Genomic DNA, 19,625 nt, shown 5'->3' with positions numbered 1-19,625 from the left:
GTTCAAAACCCCTACAGAAATTATCTCATTCTCCATTAAATTGTGGAGGGCTTCAGAATTATTACTGCAGAACCCTATTAAACATCTGTAGAGTTCTTTGGATTTCATCTCTACTAATGCCTATAGAGCTTTTCCATACAGGATATTATTAAACACAACTAATAAGCACTAACCAATTTATTTGAGCATAAGCTTTCGTGAGCTACAGCTCACTTCATCGCATGCATTCATTGGATGTAGCTCACGAAAGCTTATGCTCAAATAAATTGGTTAGTCTCTAAGGTGCCACAAGTCCTCCTGTTCTTTTTGCGAATACAGACTAACACGGCTGCTACTCTGAAACCTGTTAAGAGACCATTAGTGTAAGAGTTAATTAGTGTAAGGGAGAGAATAAATTAGCATGCCCTGCAACTGGTTCTCTTTAAACTATATGGTACTTAATGATGATTGACAAATATGGAAGTCTGATGCCTCCAGTGGTTGTAACTAATAGCTAGGACAAAGGCTGTCCCTAATTAAGGCCTTGTCAGAAGTGCCCAGCACCAACTTCCCACTCTAAGCACAGTCAACGGATGCGCAGGATCTCTGGAAATTAGGCCCTAAGAGAGAGGGCTGAACACATGGAAAGGGGACAGGGAATAAGTGAGAGCACAGGACAGAGCAGAAGAGACATCAAAGCCTAGCTCAGGGTGTTTTGGTCTGCATGTGGACGTACTGCAGTGCCCAAAGCACAGCTCCTCTGCTTATGAGTCCTTTGGACAGTGTGTGTACCTCCCTTGTGGAGGAAAGGGGAAGGCCTCAGTGGCCCAGAGAGGCTCAATCGCAACTCCACTATAAAGAAGTTTGGCTTTCAAGGCCCCTCGGGGAGGGAGGAGAAGGGACCTTTCAAGAGAAGGCAGCCGGCAAAGGACACTGTAACTGGCTGGGCATGGGGCAGGTTGGGTTTAGCAGGCCTGACTGATTTACAGATGGCTGGGAGGAGGACATGGGGTAGATCAAGTTGAGGGAACCCTGTTATTTCTTAGGTCTGGGGTGCAGAAAACATCAAGGGAACTTGTTAAATTGAGGGTCCTGGGACTCCATGGAATCATAGAATATCAGGGTTGGAAGGGACCTCAGGAGGTCATCTAGTCCAACCCCCTGCTCAAAGCAGGACCAATCCCCGACTAAATCATCCCAGCCAGGGCTTTGTCAAGCCTGACCTTAAAAACTTCTAGGGAAGGAGATTCCACCACCTCCCTAGGTAACGCATTCCAGTGTTTCACCACCTTCCTAGTGAAAAAGTTTTTCCTAATATCCAACCTAAATCTCCCCCACTGCAACTTGAGACCATTACTCCTTGTTCTGTCATCTGCTACCACTGAGAACAGTCTAGAGCCATCCTCTTTGGAACCCCCTTTCAGGTAGTTGAAAGCAGCTATCAAATCCCCCCTCATTCTTTTCTTCCGTAGACTAAACATCCCCAGTTCCCTCAGCCTCTCCTCATAAGTCATGTGTTCCAGTCCCCTAATCATTTTTGTTGCCCTCCGCTGGACTCTTTTCAATTTTTCCACATCCTTCTTGTAGTGTGGGGCCCAAAACTGGACACAGTACTCCAGATGAGGCCTCACCAATGTCGAATAGATGGGAACGATCACGTCCCTCGATCTGCTGGCAATGCCCCTACTTATACATCCCAAAATGCCATTGGCCTTCTTGGCAACAAGGGCACACTGTTGACTCATATCCAGCTTCTCGTCCACTGTAACCCCTAGGTCCTTTTCTGAAGAACTGCTGCCTAGCCATTTGGTCCCTAGTCTGTAGCGGTGCATTGGAATCTTCCGTCCTAAGTGCAGGACTCTGCACTTGTCCTTGTTGAACCTCATCAGATTTCTTTTGGACCAATCCTCTAATTTGACTAGGTCCCTCTGTATCCTATCCCTACCCTCCAGCGTATCTACCACTCCTCTCAGTTTAGTGTCGTCTGCAAACTTGCTGAGGGTGCAATCCACACCATCCTCCAGATCATTTATGAAGATATTGAACAAAACCGGCCCCAGGACCGACCCCTGGGGCACTCCACTTAATACTGGCTGCCAACTAGACATGGAGCCATTGATCACTACCCGTTGAGCCCGACAATCTAGCCAGCTTTCTATCCACCTTATCGTCCATTCATCCAGCCCATACTTCTTTAACTTGCTGGCAAGAATACTGTGGGAGACTGTGTCAAAAGCTTTGCTAAAGTCAAGGAAGAACACGTCCACTGCTTTCCCTTCATCCACAGAGCCAGTTATCTTGTCATAGAAGGCAATTAGATTAGTCAGGCATGACTTGCCCTTGATGAAGCCATGCTGACTGTTCCTGATCACTTTCCTCTCCTTTAAGTGCTTCAGAATTGATTCCTTGAGGACCTGCTCCATGATTTTTCCAGGGACTGAGGTGAGGCTGACTGGCCTGTAGTTCCCAGGATCCTCCTTCTTCCCTTTTTTAAAGATGGGCACTACATTAGCCTTTTTCCAGTCATCTGGGACCTCCCCCGATCGCCATGAGTTTTCAAAGATAATGGCCAATGGCTCTGCAATCACATCCGCCAACTCCTTTAGCACTCTCGGATGCAACGCATTCGGCCCCATGGACTTGTGCACGTCCAGCTTTTCTAAATAGTCCCGAACCACTTCTTCCTTCACAGAGGGCTGGCCACCTCCTCCCCATGCTGTGTTGCCCAGTGCAGTAGTCTGGGAGCTGACCTTGTTCGTGAAGACAGAGGCAAAAAAAGTATTGAGTACATTAGCTTTTTCCACATCCTCTGTCACGAAGTTGCCTCCCTCATTCAGTAAGGGGCCCACACTTTCCTTGACTTTCTTCTTGTTAACATACCTGAAGAAACCCTTCTTGTTACTCTTAACATCTCTTGCTAGCTGCAACTCCAGGTGTGATTTGGCCTTCCTGATTTCACTCCTGCAAGCCCGAGCAATATTTTTATACTCATCCCTGGTCATTTGTCCAATCTTCCACTTCTTGTAAGCTTCTTTTTTGTATTTAAGAGCAGCAAGGATTTCACTGTTAAGCCAAGCTGGTCGCCTGCCATATTTACTATTCTTTCTACACATCGGGATGATTTGTCCCTCAATAAGGATTCTTTAAAATACAGCCAGCTCTCCTGGACTCCTTTCCCCCTCATGTTATTCTCCCAGGGGATCTTGCCCATCAGTTCCCTAAGGGAGTCAAAGTCTGCTTTTCTGAAGTCCAGGGTCTGTATTCTGCTGCTCTCCTTTCTTCCTTGTGTTAGGATCCTGAACTCGACCATTTCATGGTCTCTGCCTCCTAGGTTCCCATCCACTTTTGCTTCCCCTACTAATTCTTCCCGGTTTGTGAGCAGCAGGTCAAGAAGGTGACCCACTGAAAAAAACAGCAAGGGGAGAAGAAAAGCATATTCCCTTTGGGACTCAGAGCTAAAGGCTCTCCAGTTGGATAGTCACGGGGCCAGAGACTGAGCGTGAGAATGACTCCATAGCCTGATGGGTAGGGCACTCCCCTTGGGTACAGAAGACCCACGACACAGGCCTCCTGCTCCAATAGCTATTTAATTGTTTAGATACAGTGGAGCAGCTCCAAGAGAGAGAGTGAGGAAGCCCTCACACTGGAATACCCTATCGCTCAGTGATAGGGCACTCATGTGAGAGGTGACAGAGCCTGGTTCAAATCCCTTCTCCCCTGGCAGAAGGAAGAATTAAAGCCAGGTCTCCTCCACCCTTTGTTTCTTTTTGCTTTTGTCCAAATGCACGAAAGTGGAAATGTCTCAGCTTCCAGAGGTTTGGGTTTTGTGACGCTGCAAGGTTCTGATTCACAATTGGGTGGCAATTTTTGTTTCGACTTCTCGCTTCGCTGGACTATTTCATAAAACACTGATTTGGGTTTGACCCAAATGATTTGTTATTTTTCTAAACTGCCAGTGAAACAAGAAATCCCTTATTCACCCCGCGCCTGTCACAACTCCCAGCCAAAATGCCCACGAAGTGTAACCCCTGCTAGTACTATGTGGCTGTGCCACCCTCTAATAGCTGGTCCATGTAACTTAAGAGCCTACTCCACATTGTCAGGAACTCAGCCAGAGGCTGTGTGTGCACTACAGGAGTGGGTGAGTGAGGTCTGTGGCCTGCAATGTGCCGGAGGTCAGAGTAGATGAGCTTGATGGTCCCTTCTGGCCTTCAAGTCTATGAGCTAGCTGCTAAGGGAGGGACTTGTTCAGCTCAAGCAGTAGCAGCTTGCATTTTGGGGGCTGAAGGTGCCAGGTTCAACCCCCCCCCCGCCCAACAGCACGAAAGGGGCTGGTTATGCAATGGGGAACACCCTGGCTACACGTGGAAAGGGAGGTGTGTTTAGCCCAGGTGTGTCAGCTGGCATGGTTGCTAAGAGACAATAGGGCTTTACGCTGCTCTGGCCGTACAGCCCAGAGCTGAGCCTCACCCTGCCAGCCCCAGGCCACTCCAGGGCATCTTTCTCCAGACAGCCCAGACTCCCCTCTGGGCTCTGGTGGCAAAGTCCCAAAAAGCAGCCTGAGAGTCTGGTCCTAGAGTCCAAACACACGCAAACAGCCCTGACTCCTCCCTCCTGGTGCCCAGGCCCCCTCCAGAGATCTAATCTGGCCGCTAGAGGCAAAAGCAAAGGGGAGGAGACCCCCCCATGGGGCTGCAGCTCCCCCTGCGGTGCAAGGAGAGACAGGGTGGAGAAGCATACTCTGCTCACTCCTATGCTCTGTCTGGACAGGAGCAGCCAGGGCCCATACTTAGACTTCAAACCACGGCCCCAGAGCCACTCGCTCTCTCTTGGGGATGGCAGGCAGTCCCTGCAATGGGATAGTGTGACCCCTCCTCCGCCTTGCCAAGCCCTCTTGGATGTTCATCTCCGAGTGAAGACATGCCCCTCATTCCCCCCCATCCCAGATCAGTTCAGCGGCAGGTCCAGGGTGTCTCAGAGTGGGACGGTACTCATGCTTTGGGCTCTTTCCCCCACAGGAACAGTCCTTGCTGGGATCCCCTCAGAATCCAGCCTCCAGGTCAGCACCACGCTGGGCCAGTTTCCCCTCTCGGCGGAGCTATTAGCTGTGCCAAACCAGGGATAAAACTATATCCCATGCCAACGCCACCGGCCGAGAAGAGCAATCCGGAGCAGGCGGGGAGAGGTGACAGCCTTTCCAATACAATATAAAATACCAGGCTCTCCTACCTTAAATACATAATGGATATTTCTTCTCTCGGAGCATTTCAGGGCAATAAAAGCAACAGTGTCCAACAAGGTGTTCTGCAGCATACACGGTCCGAAACTGGCTTCCTCTGGGATGTCTTGAGTGGTATGGACAGTTGCAAATACATCTGGGAAATGATGATGCAGGAGCTTGTTGTCACTCGTCCAGAGGAGTTTAGGCCAAGATGTCAGTTCCATCCTCAGTCTGCAACAAAGCAAGGAATCACTTACACTGGGGATAGGAAATTGAAGGGGGGGGAGGGGGTTAATACCACAAAGGCTGTAAGGAATTGGAATTGAATTATAACCGGATGGGATCTTTAAAGCTACTTTAAAGCTACTGGGGACCAACGCATTGGCATTGGTGGAGATTGCCTGGCACATGGGAGCTTGCGGCTTTATTGATATCCAGCCCAGAAAGAGACAAGCTATTCCGCACTAAAGCAGCAATCTTAATCTGGTGAATAAACCAGTCTATTTTTTCCAGGGCGCTCAGTCAGCTGCTCCCACGGCCCAGTAGCTCCCGCAGTGCTGACCGCTTATACCCAGGATCATGAAGCTTTGGGCACAGTAGGGAAAATCTCCAGTTGATGAAAAGAAAGCCAAGCTAGTCCACCCTAATCTCAGCCCTGTCTATTACAGGATCACAGGCTGTCGGACTTTCTCAAGACACAGTCATTGTCTGCTTCCGCCCCCCAAAATGGAAATGCTGGGATTGTTCCAAACACTTGTGGCTTTTCTACATCAACTGAAGATTTCTCCCACTGTGTGTGCTGCCTTTTATGTCTTGTTTGTACTTTGTAGGGTGTGAGCCCCGGTGTCCTGGCCAGATTCCAGCTGGGGAAATTACGATCCATTACCTAAGATGCCCCTTTCTTTCCTGGCCTGCTTTGTTGAACCTTGATGCTGTGTGCTCTTAAATGGCTGCCGTGCTGCACCCCTGAGGTGGCTGCATTTCAATTTACATTCGATTAGTTAGTAAATAAAGTGATTTGAGATCCTTCTCGGTTAGCGTGAAAGGCACGGTGTAAATTAGAGGTAGAGAAGCAGGAGTGGGTTTTGGTTTGGCAGAACCTCCTCAGTCCAGGTTTGGGTTTTGCAGAACCAAACTAGGGATGGTTTAGATCCGAGGTGGGCAAACTACGGCCCACGGGCCACATCCAGCCCACAGGACCCTCCTGCCCGGCCCCTGAACTCCCGGCCCGGGAGGCTCACCCCTGGCCCCTCCCCTGCTGTTCTCCCTCCCCTGCAGCCACAGCTCACTGCTCCACCAGTGCAATGCTCTGGGCGGTGGGGCTGCGAGCTCCTGGGGCAGCACAGCTGCAGAGCCCGGCCTGACCCGGTGCTCTGTGCTGCACGGTGGCGTGGCTGGCTCCAGCCAGGCGGCGCGGCTGTAGTGCTGCCAGCCACTGGTGCTCCAGGCAGCGCGGTAAGGGGGCAGGGAGCAGGGGGGGGAGGGGGGAAGGGTTTGGATAGAGAGCAAGGGAGTTCGGGGGGACGGTCAGGGGGCGGGGGGGTGGAATGTGGGTAGGGGTCCCGGGGGGTAGTCAGGAATGAGAGGAGGGGTTGGATGGGACAGCAGGGGGCAGTCAGGGGCGCAGGGTCCGGGGGCAGTCAGGGGACAGGGAGTGGTGGATGGGGCAGGAGTCCCAGGGGGGCCATCAGGGGGCGAGAAGCAGGGGGGGTTAGATAGGGGGCGGGGGCCGGGCCACACTGGCCCTCCATACAATTTTGGAAACCTGATGTGACCCTCAGGCCAAAAAGTTTGCCCGTCCCTGGTTTAGATCCAGATTGCTTTCAATCTGAACACCCAGAATCCATGAGGCTTGGATAAAAGGGTTGTTTTGTCGCATTTTATTCTGATTCATTTGTGGCAGTTATGAAGGCCCGGGCAGACTGTGACTCCTCTGCCTATGTCCCGACATGGTGATCTCAGACATCGCTAACAATATAGCCGGGGCAGTATGTTCTTGCAGTTCAGCTGGCTTGCAGGGATTAGTCAGTGACTAGTGGGCAATGCTATTAAATGAATCAGAGCTCAGGGGCTCTCTCTAGCACCTTGGGGCTGGGCCTGGGAATTCCACACATGATTAGGTTGCAGGATTGGGCCCTTAGCCATTTCAGGGTTCTGTGGGTTATTTACAGAGACACAGCTCCATCAAGCTCCCACTGAAGGCAGTGCAAAGATCCTCATTCACTCCAGGGAGAGCTAGATCAGGTCCATAAAGCAGAGAGACTGAAAGAGAACAGTAACAAGCCCTGAAGAGCTCTTGGCCTTAGAAATACCGAGATGGAAGGACAGATGAGCCAATCTAACCTCTCTCACTTTGTGCCAATTGGATTGTTTTGTTACAATGTGATTTAGAGCTTAAGCTAACAGGATGTAAAGCACTCAATATGCAAGGGAGCAGCACTGACCCAATTCCGGTTCTACCTCAATTTAATCAAATCAGAACAGTTTTCTCATATAGGCAAGGTCTGCGTCCCCGTCCTGCAAAGATTTTGTGCTTAATGTAATGCACTGTGAGTAAGTCTTTGCAGGATCACGGTCTAAAAAGACAAGATGCTAAGACAGACAGCAGATGGGAGGGGAAACAAAGGGACAAGGCAGTAAAATGCCAAGTGCCCACAGTTACGTGGCAGGTCAGTGGCAAGATGGGACCAGATCCTAAGTCTCCTGACCCCCAGCGCCAGAGACAACTCACACTGGTGCACGCTGCCTCTGGCTGCATTACGCTCCTCATGGCTGGTGGTGGAACTAGACTGGACAGTTGTGCTTTCAGTTGATCAGTTTCACTTCCTGGTTCCCAAGTACTATCCCATGCCCAGTGCTGCTGTGTTTGTGTGACACCACCACTGGGATACTATATAGCTATAGAATTTCTTTAAACACTGTTTTCATTTAAATGTGTGGGAGGATGGGGTTTACTTAATGAAAACATTCTGCTCACATTCGTTTTCAGAGAGCACTTCAAAAGAAAACAACAGAGCATAAAAATTTTGGCCTAAATTACTAAAAAAAAAAAAAATCTGTGGGAATAAATTGTGGGCCCTGGCCCAGATCCTTTGTCTAGCAAGGTTACTCCCTTATCAAGGCAGGTAAATGCCACAAGCTGGGAATGGTGTTGTCTTCCTGGTATTATTCCATCTACCTACCTAAGTTCCTAGAAAACAGCTCCCCTCCCTGTAACTGGCCAGACCAGTGAACTGGCCTGACTAATACAGTGTTGTTCCCCTTCCCATGCAATGCAGATAGCAGAGTAACCCCCTCGTGAGGAGTAGGGGCATTCCAGGGCAGGCCCGCTCCCTGGTGGAGGAATGTCACAGGCTGACTGGCCCTTTAAGGCAAGAGACGCTCAGCCTGGCCCCTGGCCTAGAAGCAACACCCCTCTCCCCTCCCCTGCAGCTGATGGTAATGTGGCAACTGAATGATAATTAGTGAGCCCAGGTGTGAAAGGGGAGGACCAGACTATACAAGCTGAGGGGGCAACCAGCTAGGGGAGGGGCTTGGCTTGTAGAGTGAAAAGAAAAGAAGCAAAGCGAAGCTACAGGCCATACTGGTGTAGGAGCTCTGAGACAGGCCTAGGCAGGCAGGACAGACAGACAGACAGACCCACCCACCCACCCACAGGGTGCAGGTCTGGCTTCTGTGCAGGAAGCCCTAGGTGAGGGCCTGCAAGGAGCAAGGGGATCCCCAGTGGGAGGGAGTCAGTGAGGGAAGCCCTGCTGAGACAAGAAGCAACAGAGGGAAAGCTCTGCCGGAGCAGGTCAGGCTCCTGTGGGAGAGGCCTTAACTTAGGGTCAGTAAAAGCACCTCAGTGGAGCCAGGGTGGGGTGCAGGAGGAGAGTTACTAGCTGGATGTTTAGCTTTGACTTTCAGTTGGACCTTCTGTTACCCTAGAAGGGAACTGAGCTTTGTGTGGCTTGGTTGGAGGGCTGAGCCCCTGAAGACCTGGTGAGATGCAGGTTGGCCAGCAGGAGGCCCTGGAGACAAGGACCCCTTGAAGCATTGTGCTCTGACACTAGGGGTGTTGAGAACGCTATCTTACAAGGAAGAACTACTGAAGCTGGGTATATTTGAAGTGTAACTTGCTTTACTTACACACACACACACAGGTTCTGGAACAGAGGTGGTTGCAAACTGCACCCAGACAATACCCACTTCTGGATATCTCAGCCCCTGCACCAATGCCTAGTTCCCAGGAAGCTTCTCTGTCCTGAGAATTGCCTCCAACTAGGGCAAAGCGTAAACTGTCTGCTACCTGCCACTTCTCTTCGCTTAACTTTTTCTCCAAGGACTATATACTACATCACAAAACCAACAACCTGCAAGCCTGTCTGCCAAATACTGAAAACTTGCTCATGTGGTAAGAAAAAGAGCACGTGAGGCTATGTGTAACAGTGCCATCTGGTGATGGCTGCCATAATATATTTCCCCAAGACCTGTGCATATCTGGAGTGGTCCACAGAGGCACAAGTCAGTCACATGAAGGCTCAAGGCCTTAGCAGTGCTGCCCAGCCTCCTCTTTGATGCCCCCCCCCCAGCAGCCATGCTACTGGGGCACCCCACTGAGTAATGCCCTCAGGATACCCCCAAAAGGGGCATTTCCAAACTGCATAGGGAAAGTGGGTGTCCTAATACTGACAGCTCCACAGCATATGTGTGTGTGTGTAGTGATGCAACTTCTGCCACAGGCCCAGCCCATCTCCTCTCCTCCAACAAATCCCAACCAACCACGGAGGGTTTCCAGAGGTTTTGGGTCAGAGGAGGGAACTATGTCACGGAGAGCGCAATCCCTACTTCTGCGCCCACTGCCCAGCAGAACCTGCTGGCTGCCTCCCACTCATCTCTGGCCATGGAGGGGAAGGGAAGATATGACTCCTTGTTAAAGGGATCGTATTGTCACACAGACAGCTATAGGGAAGGTTGCTGCAGAGTTCTGTTACTACCCGGGATGACTCCATCTTCTGTAACACTGCACTCTCTCTGCATGACGGAGCATCAGGGAATGAGGATTGATTGGGAATCTCAGCTAGTATCTCATTAGCCCATTTTCACCCCATCCCACCTCTAGCATCTCTCCAATGCAACACGCCAGCTTTGTTTGCTTGTTGCTCAGTGACTGAAATATCCAAAGATCAGTGGCAGACAAAGTCCCCATATCCCGCAGGATTGGATGCCAACGCCTGTGAGTGACAGCTACGGCTGTATTTATACACTGTACAGAAAAGCTGGTTATGTGAAAAGCGGGAAGGGTACTGTCTGTATATAGGAAACAGGCTTGTTGTGGCAAGTCTTGTACTGCCTGCTGGTGCTGAAAGCATCCAGCAAGTGAAACTCTTTAGAAGTTGAATAATTGATTAAATGCACCACCTAGTGTTTTGCCTCAGCATAACACCGCACTCTGAGATAGTCACAGCAGGGCAACCTTCTAGCTTCTGTAGTATACAGGTTCTTATCCTGCCCTCATCACCATGGTATTTGAGACCCAGATCCACGAATCTAAGGAAGATAGGTGCCCCTCCACCTAACTCATCTGTAGGGCATGATCCTGTGGATGGCCTCTGAACATACCCACTGGATCTGACCTGCAAAGACAGATGTTCCTCCACCCATCTTCTCCTGGTTCGTAGATCGCTCTGGGGCTTAGGCAGGAGATAGGCATCCGGGTGCCTACAGGGAGCCAGCAGCGTCCAAGCCCAGAGACTGGAATTTAGGCACCAAGGAAACTCTTATCCTGAAAACACAGGCACCGAGTGAGTTTAGGCACCTACAGAGTTAGGCGAGAGTTTTGTGTGTTGCAGTGATGCCTAAATTGGGACTTAAATGCCTACGTGCCTTTGTGGATCTGGGCCAGACCTCCTTCCAGTAGTGCATTAAGCAATGTGTCTAACATCTATCCCATGTGGTTTGTTCTCTCTCATCCTCTCCCTGCAGGGAGAATTGTGTGTGCAGTGGGGTGGCTTATTGGCGTAGAGTTTTGGTTTGTGGGGGGAGGGGGTATGTTAAATGTACATGTGGTTCTGGGTTTATGTTAGAGAAGGCGGCTGGAACTTGTTGCAGAAGATGGGGAGATCTCGGATGGTCCTTCATTCCTGGGGGAGTCTGTTCCACAGTCTGGGACTGGCCCCTCAGAAGGCTCTGTCTCCTGCCCAGACAAGCTTTACTCTTGTGGTAGAAAGTTCCACTGTACCTGAGGAGCAGCATTATCGACCATGAACTTATGCCAGGGCTACAGGCTTTGAGAGACCTGGTACGCCTTGAAGATAAGGACTAAGACCTTGAATCTGACTTGATAGTGAGAGACTGTCTCCTCCTTGACCTTTTAACCACCCTCCCCTTGAGAAATAAAGGTAAAGGAGCCTCTGCAAAGGAATTAGAGAGAGAAAAGAGGGCTAGAGGAATAGTGTTGAGTGATGGAGAGGAGCCAGACCTCTATGGACGCTTATCAGGCATCATGGACAGGAGGTGGGGCAGGGTTTATCTGCTGGGAGAACGGCAGTGAATAGAAGGACAAAGTTACACTTTAATGGAAAACTGGCTTTTTTTTTCTCTAAACCAAATATTTTTTTTTGCAAAAAAAGTGTGGCTATTATTGAAACCTTTTGGTGGCATTTTTCATAAGTTAAAAAATGATAAATACCATTTGTCACGTACAGAAAGCCACACTTTGCTGTCTGATAACCCTTCCAATCAACATTTCTGGTTGTTGGGTTTTTGTAAAAAACACACAAAAATTCATGAAACTCCCAAATTGGGGCCATTTCAAACCCTGCGAAACACAAACAACTTCAATATGTTTCATAAACTTTTGTTTCCATTATCTGAGCAACTCTAGCATTGAGGGGGAGAGGAGGAAGAGGTCTAGGGTGGAAGACGCTGAAGAATGGAGAAAGAAGGACAAAACTCCATCATGGTTGAAAGAAACTAAGTCTCTGGAGTCAATTCTGCCTCAACTAGCCCAGTGCCACCCCATGGAGTCAAAGCACTCAAGTCAATGATGTGACAGAATAACTCTCCTTGGAGTATGAACACTGGACTGCTCAGGAGCTAATCAGCCCCACACTTTTCCTGTTCTCCCACCACTCCTTCCAAGTCCAAAAAAATACAAACAACTAAGGAGCGGACGTCTGCAAGGTCAGAACTGACTGCTGTCACATAGGAATCTGCTAAATTCTCTGGAGGGGTTTTCAGCAGGTATGTGACTAGTCTATAGCAGAGTGTGATGATCTAATACAAAAAAGCTGCAGCCTAAGAAATGCAATGCAATGTGACAGCTTAACATTGCAAATACACACCGACCCTTATTTAGCATACACACTAGAAAGAAAGGAGCCTAACGGTAAGGTGGTAGAACAAAGTTCATTGTTAGGGATGGGCCAAAATACGGAGCTGAAATATAAATGCCTTTAAATCTAACCTTCCACCAAAATTAAATTCCTGGATATGAACCTACCTCTGTGGGTCTGATTTGCGTTTGGATCCAAAGCCAAAGGGAACACCTGAGTAAGTCTTTGCAGGATCACGGTCCAAACAGACAAGATGCTAAGACAGACAGACAAGATGGGAGCTTGAAATAATCTCAAACCTCAACCTTGAACTGATTCAGCCACAACCCCAAATTCTGAAACACCCTAAACCTCATTTGGGTCCTGATCCAAACCTGGTGTCCTCAGCAACAGAGTCAATACTGATTGAGGAAAGCCACCATCATTATTAATTGAGCACTTTCCATGGGGCCATAATTAATGAAGGAGAAGCCCTATTCAGACACCTAACTTCTCTTGGAAACCAAAGTAGGTGTATTGTTCAGACAATACAGTGATGAGCACAGGAGAGAGAGAGAGAGAGAGAGAGAGAGAGATCTTGTTCTCTGTGGCTTTGTCTAATCTAGCCTTAGCTGACTCAAATGCTGGGACCACCACCACCACCTTTACATGGGAGCTATTTCCTGATATTGAACCATCCCTTCTCTTCGCTCACGACTATCCCATTATTCCCAGATATACTCCGTTAGAATATACTGAACTATTCCTCTCTCACTTTCTGGCACTTACACCTGTCAAATACTTGCTGATGATTATCAGCGTCCGCCTTACTCTTTGTTTGCCCAAGGTAAACACATCTCCTTCTCCTCATTAGTTTCTCAGAAGCCAAAGCTTCCAGCCCTTAAATCAGTCTGCTTGCCCTTCTGTGAAGTCCCTCTGGTACGGAAGTGCCTACAGCTGAACACAGGTTTTTCTGACTATGCTCAGACCTAGATACTGCATTGCCAGATCTACTGATAGATGGGAAGGAGTTCAGGAAAGAAGAACACAATTGAGCAGGCAGCCAGAAGGAGTGATTTGTAAGGAAAGGCAATGTGGTTCATTTAGTGAAGTGACAGCCAAGAGGTGGCATGTTAAGTCTCCAAATAGCTGAAGGCATGGACACCAAAAATGAAGGAGAATTATCTAAGGTGGTAGCCAGGGATACAACTAGCAGCCACCAGTTGAAATTGAGAGGTAAATTGTAATAGATAGAATCTACCTCATACACACACACTTCATCAATAGATCTCAAAGCACTTTACAAAGAAGTTCAGTATCATTATCCCCTTTTACAGATGGGGAAACTGAGGCACAGAGGGTGAAATGACTTTCCCATCATCACCTAGCAGGCCAGCGTCAAAGCCAGGACTCAAACCCAGGTGTGTTGAGTCCCAGGGCAGTCTGCCCTCTTAGGCGTCAGCCATCCCAGTCACATGGCATGGCCCTTTAAGATTCTGGGAGGTTTTGATGTAGCAAAGACCTAGGAAATAAGAGGTATTGGTGCCGAGGAAGCGGTCCGGGGAATAAGTAGCTCGTGGAGAAAGTCAGTTCCTGTTTCTTTAAGGTCCTGTGGCTAGGAGCTTCGCAGAGCGCTGAGCTGGGAGAAGGGGGCGGGCATATATGCTGCTTCATGCCTCAGAGCATCAAAGACAATTGTAGGAGATGACTGCCTTCTGAGCCTGAGGACCAGCTGAAGGAGAAGTTGGCTAAGGCCCTGGAGCTGGCCTGAATTATAACGCAGCCCCAGGGAGGAAGGCTGGGGACTCGCATCTCATGGAGAGGGACTGTTGGAAGCACAAGTTGGCTCCTGGAGGAACTGGGGCACAGAAACCTATTGGGGCTCTTGTATGGACCCAGAGAGGGCATGAACTGGAGCAAGTAAACAGTGAGTGAAGCACTGAAGAAAAGTTGATAAACCAGCCCCGCCCCCAGGGGACAGATGTTCTGAACTAAGCAGGTCTGGCTGGCTGACTGACTGAAAGGGCACTAAAGACAATGCACCTGCAGGGCTGCAAGGGGGTGTGTTTGACTGCAAACCCCCCCACCCCATAGAACTCCCCCCAGAGGCTGAATAGCAGGACAAACTACCTGGCCATGAGTTCTATTAACGCCATGCTGACGCCCCTCCCCAGCTTGGGCAGTGGGGGAAGGAAACAACCCTGCAAGGCCCCACACAGGCACCAGCACTAGATCCTGTGGTGCCCCCACTTCTCCTGCTGCAGGCATGAATTGCAGTCTCCCCAGCAATCCTGACCTGTGCCCCCTTCGATGCAGTTACGTTTACAGAACCTTGTGGCATGCCTCTTGCCACCTCGACAGTGGCGTGCTTCGGTCCAAACGCCACTATTGGGAATGCCCTCACCTCCTGGAGAGACAGCCCTGGTGCGACAGCACCCTGCCAGCACCCTTGCCCCTTTTGTATAAGCAGCTCCCACCTCCCTGTGCTCTCCCTTCGCAAGGGCTTCTCCACCAGTGGGACAAAATGACTATTGACAGGTACTCTCCATACTATGTCACAACTGAAAGCTCTTCATGTGGATGAGCGTAGGGGCTCATTGCTTTATGGATTCCTTGTCCCCCAGAAAGTATCTGATACCCCCGTGTCATGTCCCTGAGTATAGATTTTGCATCTTGATTTTGGAGATAACTGACAGATCTGTCAAACAGCCAGTACCTGTAGGCAGGCAGCTCCCGATGGAGTGTGCACCTGGGGACGTCCCCGTGAATTCTTCACTAGACGGTTCACGAAATAGATGGTGCAGGACCAAGACAACTGCTTGCTCACACTCCCAAGAGCTTTTGTTTGTTTCTTGTGGGCCCAGTTCTGCTACCCTCGTTCACAAGACAAAGTAGCCTCATTGGAATCAGTGGGGCTATAGCAGGGTAAGTGAAAGATACTCCTCAGTGAGTAAGAGTGGCAAAAGCCAGCCCCCAGAGCCAAGCTCTGGCTGTATCTATTCAGTGGAGCTGCCTTTCAGCTATGTCATCCCATCTGCCCTGGATCTGAGGTTCCCTTAGTGTCCCAGGTAATGCTACTCTGAGCAGTCTGGGGTGATCGAGTGTGGTCATGTTTGACATGGATAACACTATACCTGGCACTCACGGAGCTAGTACTTTCCACCCACAGATCACAGTTATTTACAAGGGGGTGCCACTATTGGACGCACAGGAGAGTGGGGCTGCACACAGACAAAGTGGCTTGTCTGCGGTGGTACAGCTAGTCACGGTGGCAGAGTTGGGAACAGAGCCCAGGTCAAAGCACCTGACTGTGTTGCCCTGTATCTAAGCACTTAACTGCCCTCATCACCCCAGGACCGGAGCCCCTGTTCGCATGAGATCTTTGGAAATTAATAATACTGTACATTGATTTGGCACTTTTGATCATAAATCATCCTAGAGGGCTTTACAGACAAGAATGGATGTGCAAACTACATGCAGGGATTGCTTTGTCTACGCCAGGTGGTGAAACCAGAACAGCACTGAACGGCCGAGCCGGTTGAAAATTTTCCAGTGGAACAACTGCATCAAAAAATGCTGATTCAAAACGTTCCACAGGAATGTGTCAATTCTATTGAAATTTCCTATGGGAACCGGGCAGACTGACCGGCCAAGCAACCTACTTGCCTGCTCTCCTGCCAGTTCACCTGCCCACCCACTTCCCTGGGCTTTCCAGCTCCCTGGCATCCCTCTGGCAGGATCCTGGGCTCTCAGGCTCCCTAACAGCCCACCTGGCAGTCTGCCAGCCTCCCTGGGCTTCCTCTGCAGCCCACCTGGTAGGCTGCCAGGGCTTTCTGGGCTCCCTGAGCACCTTGCCGGGCAGGCTGCTGAGCTCCCCAGCTGGCAGGCAAAAAGATGGGCTCCCCAGCTGATGGGCTCTCTGATGCTACCTGGCTGGCCAGCTCCCCAGCAGATGGGAAGCCTGGGATCCCTGTGAGAATCTTTCATTTCAGAAACCCCAAAACGTTCCTACCAGCTGGGCCACCCCTGAAAACATTCTAGGGTGGGTTTGTTTGTTTTTTAAACTTTTTGTCCTTATTCAAGATGCATTTTCCCCCCCAAACACTCAGTTTTTCACAGGATAGAAATACATTTCCTGGCCAGCTGTGCTGAACAGTCCCCACACCGTACACTACACAGCATTACTAGCCCATAGGGCAGAGCGTGAAGAAGTATCCCACCTCCAACTGAAGCTGCAGGGCGAATTTAAAGCAGCATGAATCCAGTTACATACACTGGATCCTGGGTAAGACACCAAAGCTTTAATGACCGCAAACAGGGAGGAGTCACGATCTCAATTCTAACACCCCCACCAAAAGCCAGCGTCTTAAGCACTCGACCAGGGGAGTGACTGTACACACTCTATGGAAGAGTCCCAGATTATCCTGCTGAACACAGCAGGGCTGGAGCTGTCCGGGAGTCATTGATGGCTCCCTGATTCTCCAACTTCTACGGGCTACTCCAACTTCTACTAGCTGGCCACCGTCTGTAGAGGGCCCATACACTAGCTGAGCATAGCCAGAGTGCAGTATGCTATAGCCACACCCCCAACATGCACCCTATACCAGATCCAAAGTGTAGGGAGAAGTGGCACAAGGGCTGGCTATGCCAGCTGAGAGCCCCCTGATGCTGGGGGAGTTCTCAGCAAATGAGCTGGAATGCAACCAGGAATCTGATCCTGAATTACCAGCACCACTGGGTTTTCCTTAGAGGACTCACCTCTGCTTCCAGACCTGACCTCACTTCTGTTGTGAGAGATGACAGCACAGAGTCAAGTGGCTGGCAGACACTGGGGATAGATTTGGCCCATTAAGTATTTCCACTGCTGTATTTACACCAGAGGTCAGTCAGTCAGTCTTGTTTCTATGACTTCCTTGCTTTCTCTCAACAGCAAAGGGATGAACATAGCCTGCAAACAAGGAAAGGCAATGATCACAGCCACTAGGCCAAGTTCTGTTGTGAGTTAGTGGTGTAAACAGAGTAACTCCACTGACGTCAGTGGAAATTAAACCAGTGTAAAACTGATGTGTGAGAGAGGAGAATTAGGCCCTCCAACTTGCTGCCCACTTTTGGCCTTCGAGAGACAGAGCACCACATGGACCGGGTGTGGGTTTCATCTGAAGTGTTCAGGGAGCAGGAGAAGTTGGCAGATCTCCTTTGAGAAGGAGAGAAAAGGACTGAAGAGAAGACAAAATGTTAAGCCCAGAACTAAGACAATACTTTGGTTTGCAACGCGAATTTCATGCAAGGATCTCATTGAACTTTCCAGGCAATTACTTAAGACCCACTACAGCCTTATAGAACAGATCAACATTGCTACCCCCATTTTACAGGTGGGGGAAAACTGAGGGGGTCGTGACTTGCCCAGGATTTCCCAGTGAGTCAGTGGCAAAACTGGGAATGGAATCGAAGATTTGAAACCCAACCTAGAGCTGGGAAGTCAACTGCTTCCCTGATTTTCGGCCCTTTGCACAGGTCAAAAGCAAATTCACAATCTACTGGTTTTTGGTTTTGCTTGATGTTTTTTCTAATGCGAGGCTCAGCTGGAGGGGAGATGATTTCATATGAAGCCCATAAGCAATTTGTCTGTGTTAAGACATAGCCCTGTCACTGAAACATTTTAAAATAATCATTTTCCTGACTTCTCTCATAGTTTAGATCCTAATCCAGGTAAGCCAGCCCCACTCCCAAGGCAGAACACTAGTGCAGATATTTCCTCTCTCTCTTGTAAATGTCTACATTTCCCAGTTCTTGCATTTCCTTTACTCCCATTTGCTAGGAGAATATCTTGGGGTGGCCTGGGAATTTTTCAGGTTGTTCCCTGAGAGATGAGCAAACACTTTCTCCCCCCTACCCAGAAAGGGGAAAAAACAAAACTGTGAATTCATTTTCTGTGCAGCCCTGACTTTCCAGATCCCTGACTTTCCAGTGTTTGACCTTAAGATGTCGCTAGTAGCTCTTGGAAACAGCCTGACTTCCTGAATTTCATCTGTGGGCTTAGTGAAATAGCAAGCTAGAGGCAATCCTAACAGGCGTTCCCCCATCCTCCAGCCTTCATAGAACTTGTCATCATGAAAAAGAGAATAGAGGCAGTTTACTTATTTATTACAGGGAGGGCTGATAGCACCACCTATTAAGTTTGCTCGACACTTCCCATTATCAGACCCTGTTTTCAGTTGCTTATAACTTTTTCAAACTTTAACCATTTGGGCTGAAGTTTTCCATGCCAGGTGTCTACCACAGGCTGAACTGCTGTGGATAACTTCAGCCAAAATGGTTCAGTTGTTGCCAAAAATGAAGCTAAGGAAAAATACATTGTTTCACCCATGCTATAATCTTCCGGTGACTTTTTCTTTGAAAAGCTCTAGCATCCCTGTGCTTTGGAGCAGGGATCTGAGACATGTGGCAGAAGGTGACATTTGTGACAGGGCTGGGCCTTTTGCTGTCACTGTGAATGTCTGCCCAAATTTGGCCAAGTTACAAGCCTGGTGGGAGGGGGGGAAATGGAGTTTGCACATGCTCTGTAGACTTATTAGATTTTAGTAGCTAAATTCCCCCAAGATTCCATCTGCAATGGGCATGCTCCAGCAGAGGGTTGCAGTTGCAGTTCTGGGCTGCTGAGGGCCTTGCTGGGTCCAGGGTCATGCACCTGAACAGAGAACTGGGAGGCTGGCTCTCCCGCGCTCTTAATAACCCTTCTGCTGGGCCCACGCAGTGCAGAGGAAGGAGCTGCCTGATTTGAAAGTGGATGGGACAAAAGCCAAATCTGCAGTGGGGTCAGAGGGAGTAGCGTGCGTGGTGAAGATGCACTACGCTGATGTGACAGGGCTCTCCCATCGGCATAATTACTCCACCTTGGCGAGAAGGAGAAGCTATGTCAGCGGGAGAGCATCCCCCACTGGCACAGCGCCAGTGTGGACAGCACAGAACTTGCATCACTCGGGGAAGGGAGGGGCTTTTTCACACCCTGAGCAACGTAATTTAGATCGACTTAAACAGCAGTGTAGATCTGCCCTGAGTCTCACCATTCCTCTGCTGTCAGCAAATATCAGTGAAACCTACGAGCAAAGTGTCCTATCCTCCACCAGTGC

At 49.6% G+C, this 19,625-nt stretch overlaps 1 protein-coding gene across 5 annotated transcripts in view; it reads right to left on the bottom strand.

Annotated features, from left to right (window-relative positions):
• The window catches only part of ZNF488 (zinc finger protein 488), a 34,907-nt gene that overhangs the window by 6,831 nt on the left and 8,451 nt on the right, over positions 1-19,625 (bottom strand). The window contains exons 2-4 of one of the 5 annotated variants that reach the window (XM_074959903.1): positions 17,254-17,443; positions 10,816-10,964; positions 5,209-5,431 (exon numbers count right to left, since the gene is read on the bottom strand). In XM_074959903.1, the coding sequence (XP_074816004.1) occupies positions 5,209-5,431; positions 10,816-10,892 (300 nt within the window). In that variant the 5' untranslated portion in view covers positions 10,893-10,964; positions 17,254-17,443. Of the gene's footprint in view, positions 1-5,208; positions 5,432-10,801; positions 10,965-12,683; positions 12,759-17,253; positions 17,444-19,625 lie in introns of those variants that run through there. The other 4 variants (XM_074959905.1, XM_074959906.1, XM_074959907.1 and 1 more) reach the window with 4 other exon arrangements.

This window comes from Natator depressus, chromosome 7, assembly GCF_965152275.1.
Source record: "Natator depressus isolate rNatDep1 chromosome 7, rNatDep2.hap1, whole genome shotgun sequence".
In the NCBI taxonomy this organism is placed as follows: domain Eukaryota; kingdom Metazoa; phylum Chordata; order Testudines; family Cheloniidae; genus Natator; species Natator depressus.
This window is presented reverse-complemented; position numbering and strand designations above follow the sequence as displayed.